This window comes from Gallus gallus, chromosome W, assembly GCF_016699485.2.
Source record: "Gallus gallus isolate bGalGal1 chromosome W, bGalGal1.mat.broiler.GRCg7b, whole genome shotgun sequence".
Lineage (NCBI taxonomy): Eukaryota > Metazoa > Chordata > Aves > Galliformes > Phasianidae > Gallus > Gallus gallus.
Window position 1 is genome coordinate 508,765 of NC_052571.1, and position 22,809 is coordinate 531,573.

General features: G+C 53.1%; 1 protein-coding gene and 1 long non-coding RNA gene across 2 annotated transcripts in view; one reads left to right on the forward strand and one right to left on the reverse strand.

Annotated features, from left to right (window-relative positions):
* The window catches only part of LOC121108220 (SMAD family member 4), a 47,192-nt gene that overhangs the window by 23,170 nt on the left and 1,213 nt on the right, over positions 1-22,809 (forward strand). The window contains exons 5-9 of the mRNA XM_040655272.2: positions 1,513-1,629; positions 5,114-5,164; positions 7,553-7,736; positions 10,216-10,384; positions 17,979-18,117. Coding sequence (XP_040511206.1) covers positions 1,513-1,629; positions 5,114-5,164; positions 7,553-7,736; positions 10,216-10,384; positions 17,979-18,117 — 660 coding nt within the window. The remainder of the gene's footprint in view (positions 1-1,512; positions 1,630-5,113; positions 5,165-7,552; positions 7,737-10,215; positions 10,385-17,978; positions 18,118-22,809) is intronic.
* Positions 6,389-7,553, reverse strand: LOC121108221. Its single transcript, XR_005842520.2, has 3 exons — positions 7,154-7,553; positions 6,876-7,028; positions 6,389-6,750 (listed from the first exon to the last, which is right to left on the reverse strand). It is a non-coding gene; the product is annotated as an uncharacterized LOC121108221 (long non-coding RNA).

A 22,809-nucleotide genomic window follows, 5' to 3' on the forward strand; every position in this document is an offset into this window, starting at 1 on the left:
GTCCCTATATCCCATTGGAGTCCCCATATCCCATTGGAGTCCCTATATCCCCATTGGGGTCCCATTGGGGTTCCTATATCCCATTGGTGTCCCTATAACCCATTGGGATCCCATTGGGGTCCCTATATCCCATTGGGGTCCTCCCTCTCCCCAATGGGAAGTGGTCCCATTGGGGTTTCATTGGGGTCCCTATATCCCATTGGGGTCTCTATATCCCCATTGGGGTCTCTATATCCCCATTGGGGTCCCTATATCCCGTTGGGGTCTCATTGGGGTCCCTATATCCCATTGGGGTCCCCACTTCCCATTGGAGTCTCATTGGGGTCCCTATATCCCATTGGGGTCCCTATATCCCCATTGTGGTCCCATTGGGGTCCCTATATCCCATTGGGGTCCTCCCTGTCCCTGTTGGGGTCCCCACTTCCCATTGGGCTCTCATTGGGGTCCCTATATCCCGTTGGGGTCCTCCATATCCCATTGGGGTCCTCCATATTCCTATTGGGGTTCCTATATCCCTATTGGGGTTCCTATATCCCATTGGGGTCTCATTAGGGTCCCCACGTCCCATTGGTGTCCCTATAACCCATTGGGGTCCTATTGGGGTCCCTATATCCCATTGTGGTCCCTATATCCCGTTGGGGTCCCATTGGGGTCCCTATATCCCATTGGTGTCCCTATATCCCATTGGGGTCCCATTGGGGTCCCCATATCCCGTTGGGGTCCCTATATCCCATTGGGGTTTCATTGGGGTCCCTATATCCCATTGGTGTCCCTATAACCCATTGGGGTCTCATTGGGATCGCTATACCCCACTGGGGTTCCTGTATCCCATTGGGGTCCTTATATCCCATTGGGGTCCTCCCTGTCCCTATTGGGGTCCCTATATTCCATTGGGGTCCCTATATCCCATTGGGGGGTCATTGGGGTCCCCATATACCATTGAGGTTCCTATATCCCATTGGGATCCCTATATCCCATTGGGTTCCTCTGTGTCCCTATAGGGGTCCCTATAGCCCATTGGGGTCTCATTGGGGTCCCTACATCGCATTGGGGAGTTCCGTATTCTTATTGGGGTCCCTATATCCCATTGGGGTCCTCCATGTCCCATTGGGGTCCCTATATCCCATTGGGGTCTCATTGGGGTCCCCATATCCCTTTGGGGTCCCCATATCCCATTGGGGACCTCCATGTCCCTACTGGGATCCCACTGGGGTCTCTGTGTCCTATTGGGGTCCCATTGGGGTCGCCGTGTCCTATCGGGGGCTTCTGTGTCCTATTGATGTTCCATTGGGGTCACCATATCCCGTTGGGGTCCCTATATCCCATTGGGGTCTCTTTGGGATCCCCACATCCCATTGGGGTCCCATTAAGGCCCTCCACATCCCATTGGGTTCCCCCTATCCCCCTCCTTTGGGCCCCCCTCCCCTCAGGCATTCCCCCCTCCCGTATGGGTGGATGGCGGAAGTACTTCCGGCGGCGCCGGAAGTTTCCGCCCCCGTTTCCTGTCCTCAGACAGCGGCGGTAACGGAGGGTGGAGCGGAAGCCGCGGCGCGGCGTATCCTTCCGCCATCCCTCACCATCAGAACGGTCACCTGCAGCACCACCCCCCCCTCCACCCGGGGCATTACTGTGAGTGGGTCTTTATAGAGCTGCCAGGACCCGGAAGGGGAAGGGGAAGTGGGGTTGGGGGGGAGGAAACGGAAGGGGAAGTGGGAGGGGGGGGGGGGGAGGTGGAAGGGAGAGTGGGAAGGGGAGTGAGAGCGGAAGTGAATGCAGAGTGAAAGCGGTGGGAGAAGTGGGGTGAATGTGAAGGCGGAAGTGGAAGTAAAAGGGGAAGGGGAGGGGAAGTAAAGGTGGAAGTGGAAGTGAGGGTGGAAGTGGGAGGAAAGCTGGAAGTGGGGGGGAGGAAACGGAAGGGGAAGTGGGGGGGGGAGGTGGAAGGGAGAGCGGGAAGGGGAGTGAGAGCGGAAGTGAATGCGAAGTGAAAGTGATGGGGGAAGTGGGGTGAATGTGAAGGCGGAAGTGGAAGTAAAAGGGGAAGGGGAGGGGAAGTAAAGGTGGAAGTGGAAGTGAGGGTGGAAGTGGGAGGAAAGCTGGAAGTGGGGGGGAGGAAACGGAAGGGGAAGTGGGGGGGGGAGGTGGAAGGGAGAGCGGGAAGGGGAGTGAGAGCGGAAGTGAATGCGGAGTGAAAGTGGTGGGAGAAGTGGGGTGAATGTGAAGGCGGAAGTGGAAGTAAAAGGGGAAGGGGAGGGGAAGTAAAGGTGGAAGTGGAAGTGAGGGTGGAAGTGGGAGGAAAGCTGGAAGTGGGGGGGAGGAAACGGAAGGGGAAGTGGGAGGGGGGGGGAGGTGGAAGGGAGAGCGGGAAGGGGAGTGAGAGCGGAAGTGAATGCGAAGTGAAAGCGATGGGGGAAGTGGGGTGAATGTGAAGGCGGAAGTGGAAGTAAAAGGGGAAGGGGAGGGGAAATAAAGGTGGAAGTGGAAGTGAGGGTGGAAGTGCGAGGAAAGCTGGAAGTGGGGGGGAGGAAACGGAAGGGGAAGTGGGGGGGGGGGAGGTGGAAGGGAGAGCGGGAAGGGGAGTGAGAGCGGAAGTGAATGCGGAGTGAAAGCGGTGGGAGAAGTGGGGTGAATGTGAAGGCGGAAGTGGAAGTAAAAGGGGAAGGGGAGGGGAAGTAAAGGTGGAAGTGAGGGTGGAAGTGGGAGGAAAGCTGGAAGTGGAAGTGGATGTGAAGGCTGAAGTAAAGGGGGAAGTGGGAGTGGAAGTGGAAGCGAATGTGGAGTGGAAGTGATGGTGGAAGTGTGATGGATGTGAAGGTGGAAGTAAAAGGGAAGGGGAGGGGAAGTGAAGGTGGAAGTGGAAGTGATGGTGGAAGTGGGATGGATGTGAAGGTGGAAGTAAAAGGGAAGAGGGAAGGGGAAAGGGAAGTGGAAGTGAAGGTGGATGCGAAAGTGAGGGTGGAAGTGGAAGTGGAAGTGAAGGTGGAAGTGGGAGGGGAAGTGGAGGTGGAAGTGAATGCAGAGAGGAAGTAATGGTTGAAGTGGGATGGATGTGAAGGTGGAAGTAAAAGGGAAAAGGGAAGGGGAAGTGGAAATAAAGGTGGGAGTGGAAGTGAGGGTGGAAGTGGAAGTGAACGTGAAAGCGAAGTGGAACTGAAAGCGGAAGTGGAAGCGAATGTGAAGTGAAAACTGAAGTAATGGTAGAAGTGGGGTGGAAGTGAGGGTGGAAAGGGAAGTAAAAGGGAAGAGAAAGGGGAAGGGGAAGTAAAGGTGGAAGAGGAAGTGGGAGTGGGGGGGAAACGGAAGGGGAAGTGGGGGGGGAAAGGTGGGAGCGAGAGTGGGAGTGGAGGTGGAAGTGAAAGCGAATGGGGAAATGAAGTTAATGTGAAGCAAAAGTGAAGTGAAAGTGGAGTGGAAGTGAAGTGGAAGTGAAGTGAATGGGAAACAGAAGCGAAGCGAAAGTGAAGTGAAAGTGGAGTGGAAGTGAAGTGGAAGTGAAATGAATGGGAAACAGAAGTGAAGCGAAAGTGAAGTGAAAGTGAATTGGAAGCGAAGTGAATGTGAAGTGGAAATGAATGGGAAACTGAAGTGGAAGTAAAGTGAAAGTGAAGAAAAGTGAAAGTGAAGTGAAAACAAAGTGAAACTGAAGTGAATGGGAAACAAAAGTGAAGTGAAAGCGAAATGGAAGCGAAGTGAAAGGGGAAGTGTAGTGAATGGGAAACAAAAGTGAAGTGAAAGGGAAGCGGAAATGAAGTGAAAGCAAAGTGAAGAGGAAGTGAAGTGAATGGGGGAGTGAATGGGAAACAAAAGTGAAGCGAAAGTGAAGTGGAAGCGAATGGGAAACTGAAGTGAAAGTGAAGTGGAAGTAAAGTGAATGGGAAACTGAAGTGAAAGTGAAGTGGAAGTAAAGTGAATGGGAAACTGAAGTGAAAGTGAAGTGAAAACAAAGTGAAAGTGAAGTGGAAGTCAATGGGAAACAGAAGTGAAGTGGAAGCAAAGTGGAAGTGAAGTGAAAGTGGAGTGGAAGTGAAGTGAATGGGAAACTGAAGTGGAAGTGAAATGAAAGTGAAGTGGAAGTGAAGTGAATGGGAAACTGAAGTGGAAGTGAAAGCGAAGTGAAGTGGAAGTGAAGTGAATGGGAAACAAAAGTGAAGTGAAAGGGAAGCGGAAATGAAGTGAAAGCGAAGTGAAGTGGATGTGAAGTGAAAGTGAAGTGGAAATGAAGTGAATGGGAAACAAAATTGAAAGTGAAGCTAAAGTGAAGTGAAACTGAAGTGAAGTAAAGTGAAAGTGAAGTGAATGGGAAACAAAAGTGAAGTGGAAGTGAAGCAAAAGTGAATGGGAAACTGAAGTAAAAGTGAAATGGAAGTGAAGTGAATGGGAAACAGAAGTGAAGTGAAAGCGAAGTGGAAGCAAAGCTAAAGGGGAAGTGTAGTGAATGGGAAACAGAAGTGAAGTGAAAGTGGAGTGGAAGTGAAGTGAAAGCGAAGTGAAGTGGAAGTGAATGGGGGAGTGAAGTGGAAGTGAAGTGAAAGTGAAGTAAATGGGAAACAAAAGTGAAGTGGAAGTGAAGCGAAACTGAAGTGGAAGTGAAGTTAATGGGAAACCGAAGTGAAAGTGAAGCGAAACTGAAGTGAAAGTGAAGTGGAAGTGAAGTGGAAGTGAAGTGAATCGGAAACAAAAGTGAAGTGGAAGTGAAGTGGAAGTGGAGTGGAAGTGAAGTGGAAGTGAAGTGAATGGGACACAAAAGTGAAGTGGAAGCGAAGTGGAAGTGAAGTGAAAGTGGAGTGAAGTGGAAGTGAAGTGAATGGGGGAGTGAAGTGAGTGGGAAACAAAAGTGAAGTGGAAGTGAAGTGAAAGTGGAGTGAAGTGGAAGTGAAGTGAATGGGGGAGTGAAGTGAGTGGGAAACAAAAGTGAAGTGGAAGTGAAGTGAAAGTGGAGTGGAAGTGAAGTGAAAGTGGAGTGGAAATGAAGTAAACGGGAAACAAAATTGGAAGTGAAGCTGAAGCGAAGTGGAAGTGAAGTGAAAGGGAAGTGAATGTGGAAGTGGAAGTGGAGTGGGATTGAAGTGGAAGTGGAGCGGAAGTGAAGCGCGGCGGCCATTTTGTGTCCCCTCAGGGCCGGTGCACAACGAGCTCGCCTTCCAACCGCCCATCTCCAACCATCCTGGTGAGTGCCAGGTCCTGGAAGGGGTGTAGTGAGGCCTGGGCAGTGTAGAAGCAACCCACAGGTCCTGGAAGGGGTGTGGTGAGGCTGATTTTGGGTCCTGGGTGGTGTATAACTAACCTGCAGGTCCTGGAAGGGGTGTAGTGAGGGTTATTTTGGGGCAGGTTGGGTCCTGGTTGGTTTATAAGTAACTCACAGGTCCTGGAAGGGGTGTAGTGAGGCCTGGTTGCTGTATTAGCACCCCACAGGTCCTGGAAGGGGTGTAGTGAGGCTGATTTTGGGTCCTGGGTGGTGTATAAATAACCCACAGGTCCTGGAAGGGGTGTAGTGAGGCCTGGGCAGTGTAGAAGCAACCCACAGGTCCTGGAAGGGGTGTAGTGAGGCTGATTTCAGGTCCTGGGTGGTGTATAAGCAACCCACAGGTCCTGGAAGGGGTGTAGAGAGGCTGATTTTGGGTCCTGGGTGGTGTATAACTAACCTGCAGGTCCTGGAAGGGGTGTAGTGAGGGTTATTTTGGGGCAGGTTGGGTCCTGGTTGGTATATAAGTAACTCACAGGTCCTGGAAGGGGTGGAGTGAGGGTGTTTTTTTGGTAAGCCAAGTCCTGCTGGCTGAAGTAATCATTTACAGGTCCTGGAAGGTGCATAGTGAGGGTGAGTGGCAGCTAAAATACGCACCTGCAGGTCCTGGAAGGTGGATAGTGAAAGTGATTCTTTGGCAAGCCATATTTGGCAGCTAAAATACTCATCTGCAGGTCCTGGAAGGTGGATAGTGAGGGTGGTTTTGTGCCAAGCCAGGTCCTGCTGGCTGAAATAATCATCTGCAGGTCCTGGAAGGTGTACAGTGAGGGTGAGTGAGTTCTCTGGCAGCTAAAATACGCACCTGCAGGTCCTGGAAGGTGGATAATGAAGGTGATGCTTTAGCAAGCCAGGTACTGCTTGCTGAAATAATGACTCACAGGTCCTGGAAGGTGTATAGTGAGAGTGATTCTTTGACGAGCCGTGTTTTGGCAGCTGAAATACACAGCTGCAGGTCCTGGAAGGTGGATAGTGAGGGTGATTCCTTGGCAAGCCAGGTTCTGCTGGCTGAAATAATGACTCACAGGTCCTGGAAGGTGGATAGTGAGGGTGAGTGAGTGCTTTGGCAGCTAAAATACGCACCTGCAGGTCCTGGAAGGTGGATAATGAAGGTGATTCTTTGGCAAGCCAGATTCTGCTGGCTGAAATAATGACTCACAGGTCCTGGAAGGTGTATAGTGAGGGTGATTCTTTGTCAAGCCGTGTTTTGGCAGCTGAAATACACAGCTGCAGGTCCTGGAAGGTGGATAGTGAGGGTGATTCCTTGGCAAGCCAGGTTCTGCTGGCTGAAATAATGACTCACAGGTCCTGGAAGGTGGATAGTGAGGGTGAGTGAGTGCTTTGGCAGCTAAAATACGCACCTGCAGGTCCTGGAAGGTGGATAGTGAGGGTGATTCCTTGGCAAGCCAGGTTCTGCTGGCTGAAATAATGACTCACAGGTCCTGGAAGGTGTATAGTGAGAGTGATTCTTTGACGAGCCGTCTTTTGGCAGCTGAAATACACAGCTGCAGGTCCTGGAAGGTGGATAGTGAGGGTGATTCCTTGGCAAGCCAGGTTCTGCTGGCTGAAATAATGACTCATAGGTCCTGGAAGGTGGATAGTGAGGGTGAGTGAGTGCTTTGGCAGCTAAAATACGCACCTGCAGGTCCTGGAAGGTGGATAATGAAGGTGATGCTTTAGCAAGCCAGGTACTGCTTGCTGAAATAATGACTCACAGGTCCTGGAAGGTGGATAGTGAGGGTGATTCTTTGTCAAGCCGTGTTTTGGCAGCTGGAATGCACAGCTGCAGGTCCTGGAAGGTGGATAGTGAGGGTGATTCTTTGGCAAGCTAGGTTCTGCTGGCTGAAATAATGACTCATAGGTCCTGGAAGGTGGATAGTGAGGGTGAGTGAGTGCTTTGGCAGCTAAAATACGCACCTGCAGGTCCTGGAAGGTGGATAGTGAAGGTGATTCTTTGGCAAGCCAGGTTCTGCTGGCTGAAATAATGACTCACAGGTCCTGGAAGGTGGATAGTGAGGGTGATTCTTTGTCAAGCCGTGTTTTGGCAGCTGGAATGCACAGCTGCAGGTCCTGGAAGGTGGATAGTGAGGGTGATTCCTTGGCAAGCCAGGTTCTGCTGGCTGAAATAATGACTCACAGGTCCTGGAAGGTGGATAGTGAGGGTGAGTGAGTGCTTTGGCAGCTAAAATACGCACCTGCAGGTCCTGGAAGGTGGATAGTGAGGATGATTCTTTGGCAAGCCAGGTTCTGCTGGCTGAAATAATGACTCACAGGTCCTGGAAGGTGCATAGTGAGGTGTTTTTTTTTTTTTTCCAGCCCCGGAATATTGGTGTTCCATCGCCTATTTCGAGATGGACGTTCAGGTCGGGGAGACCTTTAAGGTCCCTTCCAGTTGTCCCGTGGTCACCGTGGACGGTTACGTGGATCCGTCGGGAGGCGACCGCTTCTGTTTGGGGCAGCTGTCCAATGTCCATCGCACCGAAGCCATTGAGAGAGCACGGTGAGGACTCCCCCCTCCCCCCCCTGAACCCATAGGAACCCAGCTGGACCCATAGGACCCCATATCCCCCCATAGGACCCCATATACCTCATAGGTATTGCATATACCCCATAGGATCCTATATATCCCATAGATATTCTGTATACGCTATAGGATTCTCCCATACCCCATAGGAACTCCATATCCCCCCCAGCACCCATAGGAACCCACCAGCACCCATAGGACCTCATAACCCCGATACAATCCCATATATCCCATAGGTATCGCATATACCCCATAGGTATCCCATATCCCCCATAAGACCCCATATCCTCCATAGGATCCCATATACCCCATAGGTACTCTATATTCCCTATAGGACCCATATCCCCCATAGGATTCCATATACCCCATAAGGACCCCTATAGTACCCAAAGGACCCCCATGTGACCCATAAAATCCCATAGGACCCCATATCTCCCATAGAAATCCCATATCCCCCCCAACCCCCATAGAACCACCCCAGGGCCCATAGGACCCCATATCCCCCATAGGATCCCATATACCCCCAAAGAACCCCCATAGCACCCAAAGAACCCCCATAGAATCCCATATACCCCATAAGTATCCCATATACCCCACAGGACTCTCTCATCCCCCATAGGATCTCCATATCCCCCCAGCACCCATAGGACCCCCATATCCCCCACAGGATCCCATATTCCCCATCAGACCCCCACAGCACCCAAAGAACCCCCATAAGATCCCATATACCCCATAGGTATCCCATATCCCATATTGGACCCCATATTCCTCCACAGATATCCCATATACCCCATAGGACCCCCATAGTACCCAAAGTACCCCCATAACACCTTCATATCACCCATAGGACCCCATAGGGACCCCATATCCCCCATAGAAACCCCATATCCCCCCCCAGCATACATAGGACCCCCATATCCACCATAAAAACCCCATAGCACCCACAGGACCCTTATAGGATTCCCATATCCCCCATAGGACCCCATAGGACCCTGTAGGGACCCCACAGGACCCCGTATCCCCCATAGAAACCCCATATATCCCCCCCCAGCACCTGTAGGACCCCCATGCCCCCCATAGGACCCCATAGCACCCAAAGGACCCCCATAACACCCCCATGTCCCCCATAGGACCCTCATATCCCCCATGAAATCCCCATAGCACCCACAGGACCCCCATAGGACCCCCAAGCAACCCACAGGACACCATATCCCCTACAGAAACCCCATATTCCCCATAGGACCCCCACTGCACCCCCATATCCCTCATAGGACCCCTACTGCACCCCCATATCCCCTGTAGGACCCCCATGCGACCCATAAGACCCCATAGGACTCCCATATCCCCCATAAAAACCCCATAGAACCCAAAGGACCCCCATGGGACCCTCATATCCCCTGTAGGAACCCATATCCCCCATAGGACCCCCATAGGACCCCCATATCCCCCATAGGACCCCCATACCCCCATAAAAACCCCATAGAACCCAAAGGACCCCCATATCCCCCATAGGACCCTAATAACCCCCATGGGGACCCCATATAGGGCCAAGATGGCCGCCGTCGTGCAAAGGGGGTTCACTACAGTGGTGATTAGGATTCCCTTATGGGTTCTGTATAGGAAATGGGAGCAGATGGAGTGCAAAGGACCCCCACAGGACCCCACAGAACCCCCTTAAGACCTCCCTATCCCCCCCATATCCCCCATAGAACCCCCATAACCCCCATGGAGACCCCATAGGGGGCCAAGATGGCCGCCGTCGTGCAAAGGGGGTTCACAACAGTGGTGATTACTGTTAGATGCAGCAAAGGAAACCAGAAAGAGAGTAAAGGACCCCAATAGAGCCCCCATATCCCCCATGGGACCCCCATAGGAACCCTATAACCCCCATGGGGATCCCATAGGGGACCAAGATGGCCGCCGTCGTGCAAAGGGGGTTCACAACAGTGGTGATTACTGTTAGATGCAGCAAAGGAAACCAGAAAGAGAGTAAAGGACCCCAATAGAGCCCCCATATCCCCCATGGGACCCCCATAGGAACCCTATAACCCCCATGGGGATCCCATAGGGGACCAAGACGGCCGCCGTCGTGCAAAGGGGGTTCACAACAGTGGTGATTACTGTTAGATGCAGCAAAGGAAACCAGAAAGAGAGTAAAGGACCCCAATAGAGCCCCCATATCCCCCATGGGACCCCCATAGGAACCCTATAACCCCCATAGGGACCCCATAGGGGGCCAAGATGGCCGCCATCGTGCAAAGGGGGTTCACAACAGTGGTGATTACTGTTCCCTTATTGGTTATATACAGCAAAGGAAAGCAAAAGAAGAGTAAAGGACCCTCATACCCCCTATAGGACCCCCATAGGACCCCAATAACCCCCATAGGGACCCCATAGGGCACCAAAATGGCCGCCGTCGTGCAAAGGGGGTTCACAAGAGTGGTGAACGTTGCAGGTTGCACATCGGGAAGGGGGTGCAGCTGGAGTGCAAAGGGGAAGGGGACGTGTGGGTGAGGTGCCTGAGCGACCACGCCGTGTTCGTGCAAAGCTATTACCTGGATCGGGAAGCCGGGAGGGCGCCGGGGGACGCCGTGCACAAGATCTATCCCAGCGCTTATATTAAGGTGGGGGTATGGGGGGAGGGGATATGGGGTCTTATGGGGTCTTATGGGGGGGATGTGGGGGGGATATGGGGTCCTATGGGGTCTTATGGGGGGGATATGGGGTCCTATGGGGTCTTATGGGGGGGATATGGGGAGAAATGGGGTTTTATGGGGGGGATATGGGGTCCTATGGGGTCTTATGGGGGGGTGTGGGGGGGATATGGGGTCCTATGGGGTCTTATGGGGGGGATATGGGGTCCTATGGGGTCTTATGGCAGGGATATGGGGCCCTATGGGATGTTATGGGGGGCATATGGGGTCCTATGGGGTCTTATGGGGTCTTATGGCGGGGATATGGGCGGATATGGGGTCCTATGGGGTCCTATGGGGGGGATATGGGGTCCTATGGGGGTAAAGGGGGGCATATGGGGTCCTATGGGGTTTTATGGGGGGGATATTGGGTCCTATGGGGGGGAAATGGGGGGGATATGGGGTCCTATGGGGGGAAATGGGGGCATATGGGGTTTTATGGGGGGGAAATGGGGGGGATATGGGGTCCTATGGGGGGAAATGGGGGCATATGGGGTTTTATGGGGGGGAAATGGGGGGGGATATGGGGTCCTATGGGGTCTTATGGGGGGGAAATGGGGGGGATATGGGGTCCTATGGGGGGAATATTGGGTCCTAAGGGGTCTTATGGGGGGGATATGGGGGCATATGGGGTCCTATGGGGTCTTATGGGGGGGGAATGGGGGGATATGGGGTCCTATGGGGGGCATATGGGGTCCTATGGAGGGAAATGGGGGCATATGGGGTCTTATGGGGGGGATGTGGGGGGGATATGAGGTCCTATGGGGTCTTATGGGGGGGATGTGGGGGGATATGGGGTCCTATGGGGTCTTATGGGGGGGTGTGGGGGGGATATGGGGTCCTATGGGGTCTTATGGGGGGCATATGGGGTCCTATGGGGTCTTATGGGGGGGATATGGGGTCCTATGGGGTCTTATGGCAGGGATATGGGGCCCTATGGGATGTTATGGGGGGCATATGGGGTCCTATGGGGTCTTATGGGGTCTTATGGCGGGGATATTGTCGGATATGGGGTCCTATGGGGTCCTATGGGGGGGATATGGGGTCCTATGGGGGTAAAGGGGGGCATATGGGGTCCTATGGGGTTTTATGGGGGGGATATTGGGTCCTATGGGGGGGATATGAGGGGGATATGGGGGGGATATGGGGTGCTATGGGGGGAAATGGGGGCATATGGGGTCCTATGGGGTTTTATGGGGGGGATATGGGGGGGCATATGGGGTCCTATGGGGGGAAATGGGGGCATATGGGGTCCTATGGGGTTTTATGAGGGGTATATGGGGTCCTATGGGGTCTTATGGGGGGATATGGGGTCCTATGGGGGGAAATGGGAGCATATGGGGTTTTATGGGGGGGAAATGGGGGGGGATATGGGGTCCTATGGGGTCTTATAGGGGGGAAATGAGGGGATATGGGGTCCTATGGGGGGGATATGGGGTCCTATGGGGTCTTATGGGGGGGATATGGGGGCATATGGGGTCCTATGGGGTCTTATGGGGGGGGAATGGGGGGATATGGGGTCCTATGGGGGGCATATGGGGTCCTATGGAGGGAAATGGGGGCATATGGGGTCTTATGGGGGGGATGTGGGGGGGATATGAGGTCCTATGGGGTCTTATGGGGGGGATACGGGGGGGATATGGGGTCCTATGGGGTCTTATGGGGGGGATATGGGGTCCTATGGGGTCTTATGGCAGGGATATGGGGCCCTATGGGATGTTATGGGGGGCATATGGGGTCCTATGGGGTCTTATGGGGTCTTATGGCGGGGATATGGGCGGATATGGGGTCCTATGGGGTCCTATGGGGGGGATATGGGGTCCTATGGGGGTAAAGGGGGGCATATGGGGTCCTATGGGGTTTTATGGGGGGGATATTGGGTCCTATGGGGGGGAAATGGGGGGGATATGGGGTCCTATGGGGGGAAATGGGGGCATATGGGGTTTTATGGGGGGGAAATGGGGGGGATATGGGGTCCTATGGGGGGAAATGGGGGCATATGGGGTTTTATGGGGGGGAAATGGGGGGGGATATGGGGTCCTATGGGGTCTTATGGGGGGGAAATGGGGGGGATATGGGGTCCTATGGGGGGAATATTCAGTCCTAAGGGGTCTTATGGGGGGGATATGGGGTCCTATGGAGGGAAATGGGGGCATATGGGGTCTTACGGGGGGGATATGGGGGGGATATGGGGTCCTATGGGGTCTTATGGGGGGGTGTGGGGGGGATATGGGGTCCTATGGGGTCTTATGGGGGGGATATGGGGGCATATGGGGTCTTATGGGGGGGATATGGGGAGAAATGGGGTTTTATGGGGGGGATATGGGGGGGATATGGGGTCCTATGGGGTCTTATGGGGGGGTGTGGGGGGGATATGGGGTCCTATGGGGTCTTATGGGGGGCATATGGGGTCCTATGGGGGCTTATGGGGGGGATATGGGGTCCTATGGGGTCTTATGGCAGGGATATGGGGCCCTATGGGATGTTATGGAGGGCATATGGGGTCCTATGGGGTCTTATGGGGTCTTATGGCGGGGATATGGGCGGATATGGGGTCCTATGGGGTCTTATGGGGGGGATATGGGGTCCTATGGGGGTAAAGGGGGGCATAGGGGGTCCTATGGGGTTTTATGGGGGGGATATTGGGTCCTATGGGGGGGAAATGGGGGGGATATGGGGTCTTATGGGGGGGAAATGGGGGCATATGGGGTTTTATGGGGGGGAAATGGGGGGGATATGGGGTCCTATGGGGTCTTATGGGGGGGAAATGGGGGGGATACGGGGTCCTATGGGGGGGATATGGGGTCCTATGGGGGGAATATTGGGTCCTAAGGGGTCTTATGGGGGGCATATGGGGTCCTATGGGGTCTTATGGGGGGGATATGGGGTCCTATGGAGGGAAATGGGGGCATATGGGGTCTTATGGGGAGGATGTGGGGGGGATATGAGGTCCTATGGGGTCTTATGGGGGGGATATGGGGTCCTATGGGGTCTTATGGGGGGGATATGGGGTCTTATGTGGGGGATATGGGGCCCTATGGGATTTTATGGGGGGGATATGGGGAGGAATGGGGTCTTATGCGTGGGATATGAGAGGGATATGGGGTCCTATGGGGTATATGGGGTATTAAGGAGGGGATATAGGGTCCTATGGGGTCTCATGGGGGGATATGGGGTCCTATGGGGTCTTATGTGGGGGATATGGGGCCCTATGGGATTTTATGGGGGGGATATGGGAAGGAATGGGGTCTTATGGGGGGGATATGGGGTCCTATGGGCTTTTATTGGGGGGATGTGGAGGGGATATGAGGTCCTATGGGGTCTTATGGGGGGGATATGGGGTCCTATGGGGGGGAAATGGGGGGGATATAGGGTCCTATGGAGTTTTATAGGGGGGCATATGGGGTCCTATGGGGTATTACGGGTGGGATATGGGGTCCTATGGGGTCTTATGTGGGGCATATGGGGCCCTATGGGGTTTTATGGGGGGGATATGGCATTCTATGGGGTCTTATGGGGGGGATATAGGGTCCTATGAGGGTCTTATGGGGGTTTTATGGGGGATATGGGGGCTCTATGGGGGTATGGGGGGGATAGGAGGGTCTTAAGGGCGTTCTATGGGGTCCTATGGAGGGGATATGGGGGCCCTATGGGGGTTTTCTAGGGCATATGGGGGTTCTATGGGGTCTTACGGGGTCCTATGGGGGATATATGGGGGATATAGAGGGGATATTTGGGGGGATATGGGGTCCTATGGGGGGATATGGGGGTCCAATGTGGGAATCGGGGGGATATGGGGGTTTTATGGGGAATATGGGGAGGTACTATGGGTGCTCCTATAGGATTGGGGAGTTCCATTTAGGGGTCCCTTTACCCCCAAAACCCCATTTCCCCCCCATACCCCCATTTACCCCCCTGAAAACCCCATTTCCCCACCATAAACCCCATTATACCCCCACAAACCCCAAATTTTGCCCCAAATTGCCCTTTTTCCCCCCAAAAACCCCATTATATCCCCCCTATATCCCCCTTACAACCCCATACCCCCATTCTATCCCCCCATACCCCATTCTATCCCCCCATACCCCATTTTATGTCTCCTATACCACCATTTATTCCCCATTTTCCCCCTATAAACCCCATTATATCGCCCCAAAACCCCAAATTTTGCCCCAAATTGCCCTTTTTCCCCCCCAAAAAACCCATTATATCGCCCTATATCCCCCTTACAACCCCATACCCCCATTCTATCCCCCCATACCCCATTTTATGTCTCCTATACCACCATTTATCCCCCATTTCCCCCCCATAAACCTCATTATATCCCCCCAAAACCCCAAATTTTGCCCCAAATTGCCATTTTTCCCCCCAAAAAACACCATTATATCCCCCCTATATCCCCCTTATAACCCCATACCCCCATTCTATCCCCCAAACTCCCATTGCATCTCCTTATACCCCATTTTATGCTTACTATACCACCATTTATCCCCTATTAAACCCCATTTCCCCCCTATAAACCCCATTATATCCCCCCAAAACCCCACATTTTGCCCCAAATTGCCCTTTTTCCCCCCAAAAAAACCCCATTATATCCCCCCATGCCCCCTTATGAACCCATACCCCCATTCTATCTCCTATACCCCATTCTATCCCCCCATACCCCCATTTATCCCCCATAAAACCCCATTTCCCCGCATAAACCCCATCATATCCCCCCAAAACCCCAAATTTTGCCCCAAATTGCCCTTTTTCCCCCAAAAAAACCCATTATATCCCCCCTATATCCCCCTTATAACCCCATACCCCCGTTCTATCCCCCCATACCGTATTCTATCCCCCCATACCCCCATTTATCCCCATAAAACCCCCTTTCCCCCCTCTACACCCCATTATATCCCCCCAAAACCCCAAATTTTGCCCCAAATTGCCCTTTTTCCCCCCAAAAAACCCCATTATATCCTTCCTATATCCCCCTTATAACCCCATCCCCCCATTCTATCCCCCCATACCCTCATTCCACCTCCTTATACCCCATTTTATGCTTCCTATACCACCATTTATCCCCCATAAAACCCCATTTCCCCGCATAAACCCCATCATATCCCCCCAAAACCCCAAATTTTGCCCCAAATTGCTCTTTTTCCCCCAAAAAAAACCCCATTATATCCCACCTATATCCCCCTTACAACCCCATACCCCCATTCTATCCCCCCATACCCCATTCTATCCCCCCATACCCCATTTTATGTCTCCTATACCACCATTTATTCCCATTTTCCCCCTATAAACCCCATTATATCCCCCCAAAACCCCAAATTTTGCCCCAAATTGCCATTTTTCCCCCAAAAAACCCCATTATATCCCCCCTATATCCCCCTTACAACCCCATACCCCCATTCTATCCCCCCATACTCCATTCTATCCCCCCATACCCCATTTTATGTCTCCTATACCACCATTTATCCCCCATTTCCCCCCCATAAACCTCATTATATCCCCCCAAAACCCCAAATTTTGCCCCAAATTGCCATTTTTCCCCCCAAAAAACACCATTATATCCCCCCTATATCCCCCTTATAACCCCATACCCCCATTCTATCCCCCAAACTCCCATTGCATCTCCTTATACCCCATTTTATGCTTACTATACCACCATTTATCCCCTATTAAACCCCATTTCCCCCCTATAAACCCCATTATATCCCCCCAAAACCCCACATTTTGCCCCAAATTGCCCTTTTTCCCCCCAAAAAACCCCATTATATCCCCCCATGCCCCCTTATGAACCCATACCCCCATTCTATCTCCTATACCCCATTCTATCCCCCCATACCCCCATTTATCCCCCATAAAACCCCATTTCCCCGCATAAACCCCATCATATCCCCCCAAAACCCCAAATTTTGCCCCAAATTGCCCTTTTTCCCCCCAAAAAACCCCATTATATCCTTCCTATATCCCCCTTATAACCCCATCCCCCATTCTATTTCCTATACCCCATTCTATCCCCCCATACCTCATTCTATCCCCCCATACCCCCATTTATCCCCCATAAAACCCCATTTCCCCCCTCTACACCCCATCATATCCCCCCAAAACCCCAAATTTTGCCCCAAATTGCCCTTTTTCCCCCCAAAAAACACCATTATATCCTCCCTATATCCCCCTTATAACCCCATACCCCCATTCTATTTCCTGTGCCCCATTCTATCCCCCCATACTCCATTCTATCCCCCCATACCCCCATTCTATCCCCCATAAAACCCCATTTCCCCCCCATAAACCCCATTATATCCCCCCAAAACCCCACATTTTGCCCCAAATTGCCCTTTTTCCCCCCAAAAAACCCCATTATATCCCCCCATGCCCCCTTATGAACCCATACCCCCATTCTATCTCCCCATACCCCATTCTATCCCCCATACCCCCATTTATCCCCCATAAAACCCCCTTTCCCCCCTCTACACCCCATTATATCCCCCCAAAACCCCACATTTTGCCCCAAATTGCCCTTTTTTCCCCCCAAAAAACCCCATTATATCCTTCCTATATCCCCCTTATAACCCCATCCCCCCATTCTATCCCCCCATACCCTCATTCCACCTCCTTATACCCCATTTTATGCTTCCTATACCACCATTTATCCCCCATTAAACCCCATTTCCCCCCTATAAACCCCATTATATCCCCCCAAAACCCCACATTTTGCCCCAAATTGCCCTTTTTCCCCCCAAAAAACCCCATTATATCCCCCCATGCCCCCTTATGAACCCATACCCCCATTCTATCTCCTATACCCCATTCTATCCCCCCATACCCCCATTTATTCCCCATAAAACCCCCTTTTCCCCCTATAAACCCCATTATATCCCCCCAAACCCCAAATTTTGCCCCAAATTGCCCTTTTTCCCCCCAAAAAAACCCACTCTCACCCCCCTATACCCCCTTATGACCCCATACACTCATTCTAACCCCCCATACCCCATTCTATCCCCCCATACCCCCATTTATCCCCCATTAAACCCCATTTCCCCCCTCTACACCCCATCATATCCCCCCAAAACCCCAAATTTTGCCCCAAATTGCCCTTTTTCCCCCCCAAAAATCCCATTATATCCCCCCTATATCCCCCTTATAACCCCATACCCCCATTCTATCCCCCAAACTCCCATTGCATCTCCTTATACCCCATTTTATGCTTCCTATACCACCATTTATCCCCCATAAAACCCCATTTCCCCCCTATAAACCCCATTGTATCCCCCCAAACCCCAAATTTTGCCCCAAATTGCCCTTTTTCCCCCAAAAAAACACCATTATATCCCCCCTATATCCCCCTTATAACCCCATACCCCCGTTCTATCCCCCCATACCCCATTCTGTCCCCCCATACCCCCATTCTATCCCCCATAAAACCCCATTTCCCCCCCATAAACCCCATTATATCCCCCCAAAACCCCACATTTTGCCCCAAATTGCCCTTTTTCCCCCCAAAAAACCCCACTATATCCCCCCCCTCCAGGTGTTTGATCTGCGACAGTGCCACAGACAGATGCAACAACAGGCAGCCACGGCGCAGGCAGCGGCAGCGGCGCAGGCAGCGGCCGTAGCCGGCAATATCCCCGGGCCGGGCTCTGTGGGTGGCATCGCGCCGGCAATTAGTGAGTAATTAGCGCTCATTAGTTCTTAACGGAACGGCCGTCGGTCTCTCTCGGCCCCCATTGGCAATCAATGGCCTCCATTGGTGCCTATTGGCACTCAATGGCACCCATTGGCACCAATTAGCCCTCGTTAGCGTTTATTAGATCCTATTAGCACCCATTAACACCATTTGACACTCATTAGCCACCCTTGGTGCCAATTAGTCCTCATTAGCCTCCATTGGCGCCCATTGGTCCCTATTAGCCTCCATTGGCGTCCATTGGTCCCTATTAGCCTCCATTGGCGCCCATTGCCACCCATTGGCCCCTATTAGCCCCCAATTAGTCCTTATTAATGTCTATTAGCACCTATTAACACCTTTCAGCACTCACTGGCACCAATTAGTTCTCATTACCACTCATTACCATCTATTGACACCCATTGGTCCCCATTAGCACCCATTAATGCCCATTGGGTCCTATTGGCCTCAATTAGCACTCATTAGTCCCTATTAGCACCTATTAACGCTCATTGACACGCATTAACTTCTACTGGTCCCAATTAGTCCTCGTTAGTCCCTATTAGCAGCCATTAGCCCCCATTGACCCCATTAGGCCTCATTAGCCCCTATTAGCAGCCATTAGCCCCCATTGACCCTATTAGGCCTCATTAGCCCCTATTAGCACCCATTAGCCCCCATTAACCCCATTAGGCCTCATTAGCCCCTATTAACACTCATTAGTCTCCATTGACCCCATTAGACCTCGTGCCCTGATTAGCTCCCATTAGCCCCCATTGACCCCATTAGTTCTCATTAGCCCCTATTAGCACCTATTAGCCCCCATTAGCCCTCATTAACCCTTATTAGCACCCATAAGCCCCCACTGGTTCCATTAGCCCTCATTATCCCCTATTAGCACCCATTAGCCCCCATTGGTTCCATTAGCTCTCATTAGCCCTTATTAGCACCCATTAGCCCCCACTGACCCCATTAGCCCCTATTAGCACCCATTAGCCCGCATTGACCCCATTAGCCCCTATTAGTATCTGTTAGCCCCCATTGACCCCATTAGCGCCTATTAGCACCCATTAACCCCATTAGGCCTCATTAGCCCCTATTAGCACCTATTAGCCCCTATTGACCCCATTAGCCCTCATTAGCCTCTGTTAGCACCCATTAGCCCTTATTGACCCCATTAGGCCTCATTAGCCCCTATTAACCCCATTGCATCCATTAGCCCTCGTTAGTCCCTATCAACATCCATTAGCCCCCATTGACCCTATTAGGCCTCATTAGCCCCTATTAGCACCCATTAGCCCCCATTAACCCCATTAGGCCTCATTAGCCCCTATTAACAGCCATTAGTCTCCATCGACCCCATTAGACCTCGTGCCCTGATTAGCTCCCATTAGCCCCCATTGACCCCATTAGTCCTCATTAGCCCCTATTAGCACCTATTAGCCCCCATTAGCCCTCATTAACCCTTATTAGCACCCATAAGCCCCCACTGGTTCCATTAGCCCTCATTATCCCCTATTAGCACCCATTAGACCCATTGGTTCCATTAGCTCTCATTAACCCTTATTAGCACCCATTAGCCCCCATTGGTTCCATTAGCTCTCATTAACCCTTATTAGCACCCATTAGCCCCCATTGGTTCCATTAGCTCTCATTAACCCTTATTAGCACCCATTAGCCCCCACTGACCCCATTAGCCCCTATTAGCACCCATTAGCCCGCATTGACCCCATTAGCCCCTATTAGTACCTATTAGCCCCCATTGACCCCATTAGTTCTCGTTTACCCCTATTAGTACCCATTAGCCCCCACTGACCCCATTAGCGCCTATTAGCACCCATTAACCCCATTAGTCCTCATTAGCCTTTATTAGCACCCATTAGCCCCCATTGACCCCATTAAGCCTCATTAGCCTTTATTAGCACCCATTAGCCCCAATTGACCCCATTAGTCCTCATTAGCCTCTATTAGCCACCAATGATCCCATTAGCCCTCATTAGCCCCTATTAGCACCCATTAGCCCCCATTGGTTCCATTAGCTCTCATTAGCCCTTATTAGCACCCATTAGCCCCCGCTGACCCCATTAGCCCCTATTAGCACCCATTAGCCCGCATCGACTCCATTAGCCCCTATTAGTACCTATTAGCCCCCATTGACCCCATTAGTTCTCGTTTACCCCTATTAGTACCCATTAGCCCCCACTGACCCCATTAGCGCCTATTAGCACCCATTAACCCCATTAGTCCTCATTAGCCTTTATTAGCACCCCTTAGCCCCCATTGACCCCATTAGTCCTCATTAGCCTCTATTAGCCACCAATGATCCCTTTAGCCCTCATTAGCCCCTATTAGCACCCATTAGCCCCCATTGGTTCCATTAGCTCTCATTAGCCCTTATTAGCACCCATTAGCCCCCACTGACCCCATTAGCCCCTATTAGCACCCATTAGCCCGCATCGACTCCATTAGTCCCTATTAGTACCTATTAGCCCCCATTGACCCCATTAGTCCTCATTAGCCTCTATTAGCACCCATTAGCGCCCATTAACCCCATTAAGCCTCATTAGCCCATATTGGCACTCATTAGCCCCCATTGACCCCATTAGTCCTCATTAGCCTCTATTAGCCACCAATGATCCCATTAGCCCTCATTAGCCCCTATTAGCACTCATTAGCCCCCATTGGTTCCATTAGCTCTCATTAGCCCTTATTAGCACCCATTAGCCCCCGCTGACCCCATTAGCCCCTATTAGCACCCATTAGCCCGCATTGACCCCATTAGCCCCTATTAGTACCTATTAGCCCCCACTGACCCCATTAGTTCTCGTTTACCCCTATTAGTACCCATTAGCCCCCACTGACCCCATTAGCGCCTATTAGCACCCATTAACCCCATTAGTCCTCATTAGCCTTTATTAGCACTCATTAGCCCCCATTGACCCCATTAAGCCTCATTAGCCCCTATTAGCACTCATTAGCCCCCATTGACCCCATTAGTCCTCATTAGCCTCTATTAGCCACCAATGATCCCTTTAGCCCTCATTAGCCCCTATTAGCACCCATTAGCCCCCATTGGTTCCATTAGCTCTCATTAGCCCTTATTAGCACCCATTAGCCCCCACTGACCCCATTAGCCCCTATTAGCACCCATTAGCCCCCATTGACCCCATTAGCCCCTATTAGCACCCATTAACCCCATTAGTCCTCATTAGCCTTTATTAGCACCCATTAGCGCCCACTAACCCCATTAAGCCTCATTACCCCATATTAGCACTCATTAGCCCCCATTGACCCCATTAGTCCTCATTAGCCTCTATTAGTCACCAATGATCCCATTAGCCCTTATTAGCTCCTATTAGCACCCATCACCCCCACTCATCCCGTTAGCCCTCATTAGACCCCATTGGCCCTCATGAGCCCCTATTAGCACCCATTAGCCCCCCACCCATGGGTGCTCCCCCCATCCCCCACCCCAATAACCAACGCCCCCCACCCATGGGTGCCCCCCACCCATGGGTGCTCCCCCCACCCCAATCCCCGATCCCCAAGCCCCATCCCCCACCCCACCACCGCTCCCCCCATCCCCAACCCCACTAACCAACGCCCCCCACCCACCCCATCCGCCCCCCCCCCCCACCCATGGGTGCCCCCCACCCCAATCCCCAATCCCCATCCCCCCACCCCAATAACCAACGCCCCCCCACCCATGGGTGCCCCCCACCCCAATCCCCATCCCCCACCCCAATAACCAACAAACACCCCCCACCCATGGGTGCTCCCCCCACCCCAATCCCCGATCCTTGATCCCCATCCCCCACCCCACCACCGCCCCCCCCACCCACGGCTGCTCCCCTCATCCCCAACCCCACTAACCAACGCCCCCCACCCACCCCCCCCCCACCCATGGGTGCCCCCCACCCCAATCCCCAATCCCCATCCCCCACCCCAATAACCAACACCCCCCACCCATGGGTGCCCCCCACCCATGGGTGCTCCCCCCACCCCAATCCCCGATCCCCAATCCCCATCCCCCACCCCACCACCGCTCCCCCCATCCCCAACCCCACTAACCAACGCCCCCCACCCACCCCACCCACCCCCCCCCCCCCCATGGGTGCCCCCCACCCCAATCCCCAATCCCCATCCCCCACCCCAATAACCAACGCCCCCCACCCATGGGTGCTCCCCCCACCCCGATCCCCAATCCCCATCCCCCACCCCACCACCGCCCCCCCACCCACGGCTGCTCCCCTCATCCCCAACCCCACTAACCAACGCCCCCCACCCACCCCATCCGCCGCCCCCCCCCACCCATGGGTGCCCCCCACCCCAATCCCCAATCCCCATCCCCCCACCCCAATAACCAACACCCCCCACCCATGGGTGCCCCCCACCCCAATCCCCAATCCCCATCCCCCACCCCAATAACCAACACCCCCCACCCATGGGTGCCCCCCACCCCAATCCCCAATCCCCATCCCCCACCCCAATAACCAACACCCCCCACCCATGGGTGCTCCCCCCACCCCAATCCCCGATCCCCAATCCCCATCCCCCACCCCACCACCGCTCCCCCCATCCCCAACCCCACTAACCAATGCCCCCCACCCACCCCCCCCCCCCCCCCATGGGTGCCCCCCACCCCAATCCCCAATCCCCATCCCCCACCCCACCACCGCTGCCCTCATCCCCA